Source organism: Phalacrocorax carbo, chromosome 4 (genome assembly GCF_963921805.1).
Source record: "Phalacrocorax carbo chromosome 4, bPhaCar2.1, whole genome shotgun sequence".
NCBI lineage: Eukaryota > Metazoa > Chordata > Aves > Suliformes > Phalacrocoracidae > Phalacrocorax > Phalacrocorax carbo.
The window spans coordinates 28,113,266-28,126,118 of NC_087516.1; the positions used below are offsets into that span (position 1 = coordinate 28,113,266).

Genomic DNA, 12,853 nt, shown 5'->3' on the forward strand with positions numbered 1-12,853 from the left:
AAAGGCTCTTTCAATTCAGAAATGGAATCACTACCTTGAGAACAAATTGATCATCTAATTTACCTCTGACCTGAAAAGGATTAGGAAGACAATTAATTTTACATATTCTTGAGCAGATTTGCCATGCTAAGCTTCTGTGTAAGTGCTTGCAGTATCAGGACCCTCTCTCACAGAATCAGTGGTCCTCTGTCTAGAGAGAAATATTTTGTGGGCATTTCACTGAAAAGTTCAAAATAATTTATAAATTGGGGGATAATCAAGACCATAACAATCTTCATCAAGAAGGCAGACACCCTAAAACACTGATGAAATAATCTGCTGCCATTTATTTCCTTCACATTTCTCTTTATTTAATCTACTTCTTTTCCCTAGCCCTTTCTACAGCTACATTCATTTTCTCTACCACTGCCTACTGGATTTTTCTTGTTAGGACTGCACACACATCTCCAGTTCCTCTTGATGTCTTGCTACTTCTACTATTATATTTTCAAAAATATCTTGCGCATTCTGTGCTTCATTGCTATTATAAAAATGTTAGGTTCCTGTAAAACTAAAAGCAGCAAACAGATTTTTTTTTTGGAGGGGGAAGGGGTGGGGGGGTGGGGTGGGGCAGATAAGATTGTGGAGATTTGTATTTTGCTTGCTCAAATACATTTCTGCCTTTCAGGAGACATTTTTAAGAGTTGCCTTTGCTTTATACAGTGCTTTTCTGCAGTGACAGCAGGTGGTAGTTTAGTGGCAATTTTAAAATATAACATTACTGTACATTATAAAGAATACAATAGTGTTTTGGACAGCAACACCTCTTAAAAAAAACCCAACAAGATGACATTCCTAGTTTCTAGTTTCCTCCCTCTGTTGCAACAACCTGTGGTTGGACAATTCTTTAACATCACAAAGCAGGGCCACTCACTCCTCTGTTAAAAAACCCCAAACCCACACACATAAATTCTGGATATTAATTAGATAACATATAAGATGGCAAGCTGTTTTTTTTTTTAAACAAATACATTTGCATTTTCACTTGATTTACTAGGTCTATTAAATATTTTCATTATTGCTTTCCCATTACTCTCTAGTATATGTATTATATAATAAACACTCAGAAAATATTTTTTTAAATTATCATTTATTTCATATTTTTTCACTTTTATTACCTTCTCAATAGAAATGTTTTTCTTTAAGCTGTAAGACTTTCAAAACACTATTATTGCAGTCATCTACCTGTTAGCTTGATTTTTCATATCATCAGCCATTAGGCAAATACAAGGTAAGTCATATAATCTAATTTTGTTAATGGAACATAATGCAGCTCTAGGCAATCTAAAAATAAGTAAATAACCCCTTGCCCCTCCAAAAACCATAAACAGACTGTAATAAGGCTACCGGAAAATACATCTCAGAAAACCGTTAGAAGTGCAAAAAGTCCGTAGAGCAAAGTACACGGGTATGCAATGAGAAGCTGCTGTCCCTCCATAGCCAGTGCAGAAGTAAAAATTTTGGAGGCTGAAAAACTGCACCATCCAATGATAAACAGAGCTAACAAAGTTCCCAGGATCCCCCTAGGAGAAAAAAGCAAAAGAAACATGAAAGAATCACTGGTTAGTCAATGTAGCATTCAATGTTATCAAACTCAAGTTCATGTCTAGCAACTTGGTATTGATAAGGTAACAGTCACTTCAAGAACCAAGGACTGACTGACATAATGAAAGTCAAGCCTGAGAAACAAATTAAAATAGTAACGAGAAACAAAAAGGTAATTTCTTCAGCATGGATAAAAGCAGCAGCTTCATCAGTAGTAATGCTAACAGGGCAAGTGCATTTTCAAATAAATCTTCGTGGCTCCAGCAGATGCAGTAGCTGAAGTTTAATTTTAAAGTTAGCAAAGATCCTGTTGGAGCCAAAATCATCTTGTGGAAGTTGTTAGGATCTAAAACAGTCCTAATCTTCCATCAGGCAGCCTGATGACCTGGAGAGGTTGCGTTTTTGTGACACATGGCACAGGTTTTAAGTACGCTTCGGGCGTTAAGGAGATGCAATGAGGTTCCTAAAGAATTACACTGCAGCTGACCATGCAGAAAGGTGTTGACAGCCTCCCAGAAGAAAGCTCAACGGATCTTGTAAAGAAGGGTGCACACTGAGTAGAAAGTAAGGGATAGGCATAGAACCATTGAGAAAAAATATTTTGCTCACCCTGGCATCCTTCTCTGCACACTGAAAGGACGGTGGCTTTCCACACACTGCCCCTTGGTGACAGCTGAGCCCTTCTGAAGTTACATTCTGCCACCTCTCAGGCACAGGGTGGCCTGGAGGACTGATGATTATGGGACTATGGTCAAAACCCCACTGAAATATTCCTGCAGATCACAGAGAGCTCACTATTAAACCTTGTAGGAACAAAATCTTGCCAATAAGTAATGTTTCACATATGCTTTATTTGCACTCCGTATTTGCAGTCTCCTTCTGTAAAATGCATGAGATCATGCACGCAATATGCTGCTGAAGTACATAATGAGATCGGCTGCATTACACACTTTTGCTGTGTCAGTCTCAAGGACGTGGAGAATGAATGAACCTCTGCCACCTGCTGAAGGGCTTCCTGGTGCTCCACTTTTCCAAAGTATCAGCAAAACAGAACGAGGAGTGAGAAACAGACTACATATACTTAGGTCCATTTATCATAAATAATCTACACTAATATTATTGTTGCAGTTAAACCACGATGAGTAACGCTCTCCTTATTTAATTGACTTAGTTTATTTAATGCAAGCATATCGCATAAAATAGTTCATTTCTTGGCAATCCAGTCTCCAGGCCAATAAGGTACTTGGCATTGTCAGCTCTTGGGACTTTGGGGGCAGAAGGAGAGAATTGATTTTAAGGACACTGAGCACCTCATTGCAACTTCAACCAGTTAAAAATAAAACATTAAAGACTGTGATTTAACATCCTCAGTTTAAGTGATCTTTAAACCTAGACAGTGGCATTCAGGGCAATGACACTGGGCTCTGTGAACCAAGTTCCTGGCCTCATCTCCAAGTGGAGGTGCTAAGATGCTCACTTAAACAGCTAGCCAGAAATTCAGAGCTGGTATGGGTGGCTCTTTGAGCAGGTACCCATGCTGGCAGAGGGAAGGGACATAACAGGAACATACTGTGTGATGACGACTTCCAGCTAGTATGATGACTCTTTAGGGGGCTATCACAAGGTAGTACAATTTAGAGCTGCGGCTGTTCTGCCTTGCACTCAAGTCCAATTGCCTCTCATGGTTTGTTCCAGGACTGGTGGTGAGTAGGATGGAAAGGTGGCATAAAATCATACTGGAGCCAAGAAATACTTCTTTGCACGTATAAATTCAGTCCTTGATCTAACAGCAGGTTACTGCCAAAAGGAATGGTTTAGCTTTAGCTGAGAGCTTGTGCCTAGCATGTCCCTAAAGGCCAAATCCTCAAGCATGGGAGAGGGGTAAAAGGCAGATGCCATGCTCACAGTGACCAAGAGGACTGGGGGTGTACTGGCATGAGATTGAGCCGGGGGGACAGACACGAACGGACCCTCTCCAATCCTCTCTCTCACAACCTGCAGATGTGGTCACCAAATGGGTCCTTTGCATCAGCTGGGTCTGAGAATTCCTTTCTCCACTCTTACACTCATTTCCTTCACTGTTTAGTCAACGAAACAGCTTGACCGCTCTGTTCAGGGATTTGATAGTAGAGAGTTGTTGCTCTTTTTTCCAGGAAAAAAGTCTGCTGAAGTTTCTCCCCAAAAGGAGACCTAATCAACTTGGGCTCAGACACGATATCAGCATAGATGGGCACAAACAAATCCTGTTCCACACAAGTTTGCATAAAAGAACTGGTTTCCTCTTTTGTATTATTCAGCACCCAAAGTGTTCCATGTTATGCTTTATTCAGTTACAGTGAAATAGCTAATCATGTGTCTTTGCAATAGATGTATGCATTATCTTATGTGTATTTTCTGTGAAAACACTGAAGTTAGTTCTTTACACTTTGAAATAGAAATAGAATTTTTACAAATACTAAAAAAATCATGACTAGTGCTCTTTCCTTTGCCATTTTAAATAAGTTTTAAAATGAAAAATAATGAAATGTATGTCAGATTTAAAAGCTGCCACTTAATTTCAATAGCATATTTGTAATAGTTAACCTTGGTACTTGCTGTGTTCAAGCAGTTTTATATAGTGAATGAGAAAGGATTGCAGAATCCTGTAGATAGACACTTAACACTATCAATTCATTTCAGAAATAATGGTTTAATTTTGTAAAGGTTATCACAGTATAGTATTTGCAGATTTTCAAAAGATGTGCTTTCTGTAAATTCGCAGCATTTTAGAAATGTGTGGTGTGTGCTTGGGGATTCCTTGTACACACAACCGTACCCTGCACAGTTGTAACAGCTGGTTTGGAGTTCGCCCCATCTGTCCTATGATCATGTATCTGCACTTTTTACTAGGGTGGATTATTAAACAGGTTAATCAAGAAAATATGGGAAGTGTAGGAGAACAGAATAAACAGCTTCTTCAGTGTCACTACTGTTTGTCTCATCAAGGACAGCTCGGAAACACATGGAATATGGTCAGGTTAACCTATCATAGCTCCACAGAAACAAGCAACAAGGATTGTGCCAAAATCTTCATCCCACTGTATAATTTCCTTAAAAAATAATATATACATATATTAAATTGCCGCTTTTCCAAAGGAAACAAACAGGGGCACTTTCATATTCATAAGCTGCCAAGTCCCATACGTTACAGATTGGAGAGTTAAAAATGTGAGTGAACAACAAAGACTAAGGAGGGGAACCATTATTAATAACATGTTAACGACAGATAAAAGCACTGCTCAGGGCCTTCAGGCAAGACCTGGAGCTTCCTTGTACTTTGCCGTATGTGAACAGGGAGGTAAACAGTCTGTATCTCAAAAGGATAACCGAATGAGGAGGAAGGAGAGACTTGCATACGAATTTCCTATTCATAGGCATATTACTGAACACCCCCTTCCACATGCACAGATACATATGCCACCACACATTTGTTTTTTTTCAAAGTTTTTGGTTATTTCAGGTTTGCAATTACACCACAACTATACCACAGAGTATACGACTCTACTACATCTTAAACACTTGTTCTAATGCTCCAAATCATTAAGGGCTACTTGATTATTTCATTGTGTCACACAGAAGTCGGTCTACAGAAGGCAAGGAAGCGTAAGGATGGGAGCCTGATACGATGAATGAAAAGGAACAGGAGAACCAGCTATATAAAACCAAAGTCCGGCAGTTGCTTTTAAAATTGATACCTGAGTTTGGCCACTGTTGGCTCTGCAAAACAAAAATCACATCCAAGGCTGCTGCAAAAATCAAAGGCACTCTCCGTCCAAGTGGGAAACAGTGGAATTAAGGACTCGTACTAAAATGAATATATATCACCCCTCTCAAGCACAGTCCAGTTTTGTCCATTTCCACTTTCACACACAAACAAAATGGTGTTCTTTTTCACAGTTTCAGAAGCCAAAATTCACTACCTAACCATTTACAAAATGTTTTTGATAACACCAGCCTTCTGACTTACTGTCCTCCATGTGATTCCTGTTGCCATAGACTGGTACTTACTGTAGCGAAAAGACGACTGCAGAAGAGGACAGGATCACCATGGGCAGCAGGCAATAGCCCAAGATACTTGCAACACAGCCATGCGAGACTCCTGGGATGCTCATCAGGTTCAGTAGGGCATGCATAGCAAGGCACCCAATGGCGCTCATGCCATACACATAGCCGAAATGAACTTTTCCTGCCTGGAATAAATATGAGTAAGCGTGAAGTGTTAGAAGTGAGCAAGCCATCGCAAAGCGGTAGGAGCAGACAGAAGGCAATCACTAGGTCTGTTACTTTTTCTCGTTGACACTCTCTCTCCACTGACATCGGTCCAATCGTAAACGATACTTTTGGGTGATTTTTGCATCAAAAAATTCCAAGGTACAGTTGTGAGAATATGCTTGTCGCGAATTTAAAGCTGTAAGGCTGATTCTCAGTCTTACTGTCATTGGGCTCTGAACAGGACAGGAATTGGCTGGGGAGACTTGGAAAGGTCTAACTGGCAACAAACCGAGAAGAAATCATAGAAAGCACATTTTAGTGGCAGGAAAAATCTTTCCAATAGGTGCCCAATGGGACTGTGGAAAACTGTCCTAAGTAAAATGGTGACCCCACATACTTGATACGCTTTACGTTCTATTACAAACCTCCGGCTTTAAGCAGGCCTGCAAAAATAAGCAAAATTTTGCTGAAAGTATGCTGGCTTTCCAGGTGAATGTGTCCATTCCTCCCCTTGACTACCATGAGAAAGACACATCTCTGTGGTTAGATCAATACAACGTGTTCATTTCAACATAAACCTTAGTAGTAACTGTCAGCTTGTGTTCTTTTTTTGTTCCAACGAATGAAAAATTCCCCAGGTGTTTTTTTTTCTTCCAGGTTTTATTCCTTTGTGTGAATTTAGTGCCTGTGAAAGGTACCAGCCTGACAGCCTGGAGCCTAATGTTTTCTAATTTATACACAAAGCTAGTACAACAGGCAACAGTGGCCACAGCACCTATTTCTTCATCTCCTGCCATCATTTTGAAGGATCACCTCCAGGCATGAGGGCATTGTTCGCTCCCAAAAATGAACACTCACAAAAGACTGTTAAATATTGTTTCTCTCTATTCAAGCTTCTAACAAATGGAATACTGAATGTTGGTTATGCAATATTGTCATTTTCATATCTGTACATCAGAAATAAACATTTGTACCTCAGAAATAAACAATGACTGGGATGAAGATGTTTTTTTTGCTTTGTGTTGTAACTTTGTATCGTAAAGATAACATGCATTTATGAAGGAAAAAACTCAAACCTGGGACTCAAACCTTACCTCAGGATCGTGGAATAAACTTCCCAAACGGAGGGCCGCACTGCATCACCTTCCTAACACATAACGATATGTATATACATACTTAAAACACAGGTGTGTTTGTGCATACACACATCTCTATATTGTACACATTATATAATGTTTATGAAAAACTACACGAGAATCAAAACTAATAGAGTGTCCCAGTTTCCTAATAATTTTTCAGCTTATGGTTGGATTCTCTTGTGATGGATAAGGTGGAAATATTATTGAAGCTTTTTTTCATGGTTTGCAATATTTACAAGTGTCTCTTCCATGAAGTTAGGGAGGATTGAGAAGATCTTTTCATTTACCAGTTGATACATTTTAATAAAACCTGGGGGAAACCAACTATCTTTGAGGACCCTGCTTCTCTGCTTCCTTATGCATTTGGGTGGGAACTGATCACTGGATGCCAGCAGTATTTGAGCTGGACAGATATAAAGAAACACAGTGGAGGGAACCTAATCTAGAGTGATACAACCCTAATGTTGCCGATTATGACAGCTCACCAGCTCCAGCTGGAGTGCACTGCATGCATGTGAAAGCTAGCCTCATTGTATCCTGCCCCTACATCAGCACTGTTATCCTGCTTTCAGCTTGGCCTGGCTCATTGCTGAGCTCTCCTCTGGTTCTGGTCCTCAGGGTTGGGTGAGGTACCGCCAGGTTGCCTATATCCTCACAACATCACAGGTGTTGGCCTTTCCCCCGCCAGTGCATTACACTGTAAAGAAATACTCTATTCCTGAACTAAAAGCATAAGAAGTCTTCTTATTTAGGTACAGAGTCCTTCGCTGGCATTTGCATACTACTGGTATAAAATTATAAGGAAAAAATGCTTCACCAAATAAAATTAATGCTACCTAGAGATAGTGTGGAAGAGGAATAGTAGCTCAGATTATTATCAATTACAATTTCAGTCATTAAAGTTTTGTAGTAAGTTTAACATCCACAATGATTTGGGGCAGCCTTTATTATAGACAGGCTAAAAAAGCTCTGTCTCAAACAGATGCAACAACTACAAGCTTTTAGATTGTTTGTTTCAGTGTATTTAATTATTCCACACAGCACCATTTAGCAGCTTAGTTTAAGATAAAGAAATCACTGAGACAGAGACAGCTAACTGAAACCTCCACTGGTGAAATGTTTGGTTTGTGGTGCAGGAGAATGAGAGAGGGAAAAAAAGCAGCTGAACGTACTGGTTCCAATCCTAGTCTTTCTTAACATATGTGAATATATTGTCCCGCACACGCGGGAGTACTCCCAATTCACAGTGATGTAAAGCAAAACCAGAATCAGGCTTGATTAGTCTGGCAGGCTTTGATGAATGGGAAGAGCTAAATTTGTCCTGCAGAAGGAACAAGGTTAGAAGAAAGTCAGACTTTGTGCACTTGTTTGCATCTGCCCAGAGTGGGTATTACTAGCCTTAGTTTAAGTGGATGGGGAAGTCTGATTTTGTATGAATGACTATGTGAAACGCAAAGCAGCTGAGACTCGGGCTTCTGCTAACTTTTGCACTGCCACTGTTTCTCTGTCTGCAATGGAGCTGCTCTGTTTTACGCCGGTATGAGGAAGGTCAAGTCCTGCTGCCAGGCTAACAATCCTTTCCTCTTTTCCTCTGTGCTCTGAAAGAACTGCTACCATTGAAGAATATCTTTGCATATTTTTCCATAGTTAAAAAGCTGAAACTAAATAAAATTTATAAATTATTTTTGGAAACAAGCTCTCAACCAAATTATATTCCTGGTGCTATTAGAAGAGAATTATTCAAGTACAGAAGGATATCACAGCTTACACAGCTGAAGAGCCACTTTAGTATTCAAATTCATCTGAGATAAAATGAGCAGCCAGAATTTATAAGATGGCCCATGGAAATCCCATAGACTTACTGCTGTGAAGTTGTGGCACAAAACCTCTTTCTCCTTATCTTCCCCTCATACCTTTATTTCTCTAGGTAGAAAATAGCCTGTCTTCTCTAGCTTCCCACCTCCTTTTCCTTTTATTCCCTTTCCTCCTGCTGCTTACACCCTTTTAAAGGATTTTTATTTTTATAGGGTCATAAATAATATTACTTGGCATTTACATTGCAGTTTGCACATTCAAGGTACTGCACTGACATTACAAATTGAGTAAGAACTTGCAAGGTTCTTCTGATTCAGCACAATATATCACAGAGGAAATGGAGAATTAAAGCCCTGTTTCTCACACCTCAGTTGCCAGAGCAGTAAAGCCCTCCCCAGAATGGTCCCACCTTATCCCTGTCCGATAAATTGCTGCCGACAATCAGGGCTGTACTTCTGCAGCACTGGAGAGCCCCTGTTGTCAGTGATAAATAAATGAATATAGGAGTAACACATTACCCCTGTTCAACTTCCCTCCTGTAGGAAAGCTATATTCCTAAAGAGGAAAGAGGTTAAACATAGGCTACCATATTTTGTTTAGCAGATGATGTAGAAAAAGAATACAAACTAAGAAAGCACTAGCAAAATTTATAGGAAGGTATTGCAAATTTGAGGCAGGAGGAAACAGGCTGTTTCCACTTCCTTTTCAAATTATTTTAGTTACATAACGATAATTGTTTGATATCTTTGCACTCTCCAAAGTAACACTGAGAGAAGATAATTTCAAAACAGTGGCAAAAGTGTCAGAGAAACTGGGCTGGTCTGCTACGCCTTTTTATTCCCTCTTTTAAAACCTCCTTGTTAGGTCCTTACCTAGTGCACACTGCCATGCTTTGAGTGTTCAGAGCCTCCCCAGGATATACACTGCACAGCTCTGTCCTTTGCTCATATTAAATCCCACCCCCCAAAAAGAAGAAATGGCCTTTTATTTCCACTGGAATTAATGCATCCCTTCACCTGTATTACCTCTATATTACATTTAAACTTTATGCAGGTACTTTCAAAGCAAGGGGACCTTTAAATATATAAACTCAGAACAAACAGCAGCAAAAGACTCATTTTATGCCGCTGCTGCGTCTTCTGCAACTTCACATGCATTATCACCTAGGCATTAACTTGTTAGAAAAGAAATCTCTCAGGATATCTGCCACATCCTACCAGCAGCAATGTTGCTCCAAGGGCCAAACAGAAAACCATAGGTCCGGTGAGGTCTGTCTCATTCATAATGCTGCCATCTGCAGGCTTCATTGGATTTAGAACTGTTAATGTTTTTTGCCATATATGCTCAAAATTGATTCCAAGTTCTGCAACGAGAAATTCCAGGATTGTTAATGGCTCACAAGGAAACAACACTTATACAGAAACCCATTAGCTACCACAAAACCCAAACCAAGCAAACAAATTAATCACTTTAATGAAGATAATATTGTAGGATGATGTAGTCTGTAGTAGGAACATGCTGTCCCTGCTATATACGCAGGATATTTGAGAGTCAGCTCTGATTCTAAAATGGAATATTAATATATTAAATCAAATTTGAGGCAGTGAACCAAACAATGCCCTCAGCATTTTTGAGTTAATATTTGTTTTTCTTATATTTAAAATACATATATCTATTGCCACACTAACTTAGATGTTGAAAAATATGCTAATTAACAGTAACTGCAGAATTCAAGATACTTTAGAACACTGAGGACAGGGATATATGCTTTAATTCTGGCAAAGCTGACAAGAGATGTGTCTTAAGCCTGAACTGCCAGAGGCACTTAAAAATGACATTCTTTGCTTCAAGGCAAGTTAATACTACTTTGTGCAGTGCTTTACAAGCTTTTTTTTTGCATTTAAAAAGTAATTACTGAGGACCCCTAGAAACAGAAGAAAATTCTTCCCCATTAGAGTCAATGGGAATTCTGCCATTAACTTTACTGGGGCAAAGATTTCTCGTTACTTCTGCAGGCACACTTCAGCTTGCAAGAGTAATCATCTTCCTTGAGATGCTCCAGCAGGGGAAAAGTTAGGTTCAGAACTTGGTGCCAGGATTACTGAGGCTGACAATGTGTTAGATCTGTTTGGAAAGCCAGGCCTTTACCTTATTCCACTGATCCACCACCTTGAGCTGCGCCAAAACATTACATAAAGTTGTTCTATATTAAAATGTGTGTCCTTGGTCAGATTTATTTGGTACACAGATATGAACATCTCTGAAGCCCTGAGGATCAGAAGCAGCTGTATTTCAACATCCTTTTCACAGGGTGGGCTGCCTGTGGACTTAACTGCTTGAAGGTCTGAGAGGTAAAGATTTAGCAGTTATCTATATCAAATAGAGTGATCTTGGTGTTTTTAAGGCAGAAGAAGTATCTTTTAAGTAGTGAAAAATCCACTTGCTTCCCAGTCTGCAAAAGAAGTCTGAATATGGTCTTTTTTACATGGAATTGAATAATCACATTTATTTACATGGCTGGAATAACCACAAATTCTTCAATTTTTTTTTGATGTACCACAAGTATTTTGTAAACTAAAAAATCAGCCACTAGCATTAAGATGGTTCAATCATCATAAAGAATGATATTGTTCATGTAGTTAAATGATCAACTAACTGAAGCTGAAAGCAGATTTCTCAGTTTCTTTTCCACTGAAACAAGCTATTCAGCGTCTTCAAACCATTAAATTTATTACTAGATATGCAAAAAGGATTATTATCACTATTTATTCATTATAGATGTTCCAATATGTGTGCAGGATAAACAGGGTGGGAAAAAAATATTTGGAAAAGTGAATGCAAAACTTATTGTTATGCTGTCATCTAGTGGTAGTAAAGTATAGGCTATATATGCCATAAGGCTGAATGAATCCATGGCAAATACAAATAAGAAAATATAGGTCCGGGGGTCAGAGGCTCTTGGCTGAAGCTCGCACAGCCAGGCTTGGCAGCTCTGCTGCAGTTTCTCTAGTGACTGCCACTAGCTGTCAAAGAAAAGCGTACGCACCCCCAGGAACCATGCACATTGACCATGGTTTTATTTTTACCTTCTAGCAAAGGAGGTTCCTCGTCAAATCCGTCAGTGTAACTAAGATGAGAGAGAGTGCTGGGAGTATAAGCTGGCTGCAGAATCTGACCCGTGTAACTCTGAGGGGACAGAAGCATTTCTGAAGGGGCAAAGGCACTGGCTGAGGGTTGCTCTCCTGCCTGGCTCCTGGGACAAGAAGCAAATCTCAGTAAAACAAGTAACTGCAATGAGCAACTTCATAACAGCTTAGAGCTGCTCACCATGTACCACGGTTTAAATTTTCACTTATTTTCACCCTGGGGAACCTAGAAATTTACTGGGCACAGTATCCGCCGCATGTAGTGAATGCCGAGCTGCTGACCACGGCTTTGCTTCTCTTCACTGCAACCCTCCCTGAAACCAGGCAGGGCTCCTTGCCCACTGCCAGCACGTTGCAGCCCGTCGCACCCACTTCTGTGCCCATCCAGCTCAGGCAATGGCACAGCACAGGCCTCCAGGCTGGGAGTGAGGGGAAAAGGAATTTAGGAGCTATGAGGGCACCCACAAATGGTTTCTGTCATTAATTTCATTTGAACTTTGCAATATATCACCTTTTTTCTGCCTTTTTTTTTTGTTTGTTTTTTTTTTTGTAGCATACTTACTTTCTGCTTCCACAGAGGTTTTCATTAGACCCATAACTGTTGTAACGTTCTTCCGGGTCATCTATGGTATAACTGGACTGGTAAAAGTCGAAGTGAAACTGCTCAAAATTTGACATTCTGGTTGGAAAAATGATTATAAATATCAATAAAATGGACTTTGGAACAAGCCAATATCTATGCTTCGAACTGTCCTGAACTGAAATGAAAAAGGTAAACCTCAAAATCCACAAACTCAAGAGAATCTTCCTGTAGAAACAAATGATAATTTGGAAGTGACAAAAATTTACTCTTTCTTTTGTTATAAAAAGTGAAATTAATCTTTTGTTATCATTAATTACTCTATATTAATTTACAAG

General features: G+C 39.5%; 1 protein-coding gene across 1 annotated transcript; it reads right to left on the minus strand.

Moving 5' to 3' along the window:
• Window positions 1-1,235: 1,235 nt before the first annotated feature.
• On the minus strand, window positions 1,236-12,613 carry YIPF7 (Yip1 domain family member 7). The gene is made up of 5 exons (XM_009513584.2): window positions 12,498-12,613; window positions 11,876-12,042; window positions 10,007-10,152; window positions 5,632-5,813; window positions 1,236-1,562 (listed from the first exon to the last, which is right to left on the minus strand). Exons 1-5 carry the CDS (start codon window positions 12,611-12,613, stop codon window positions 1,400-1,402), a joined length of 774 nt encoding a protein of 257 aa, XP_009511879.1. The 3' UTR covers window positions 1,236-1,399.
• Window positions 12,614-12,853: the final 240 nt, after the last annotated feature.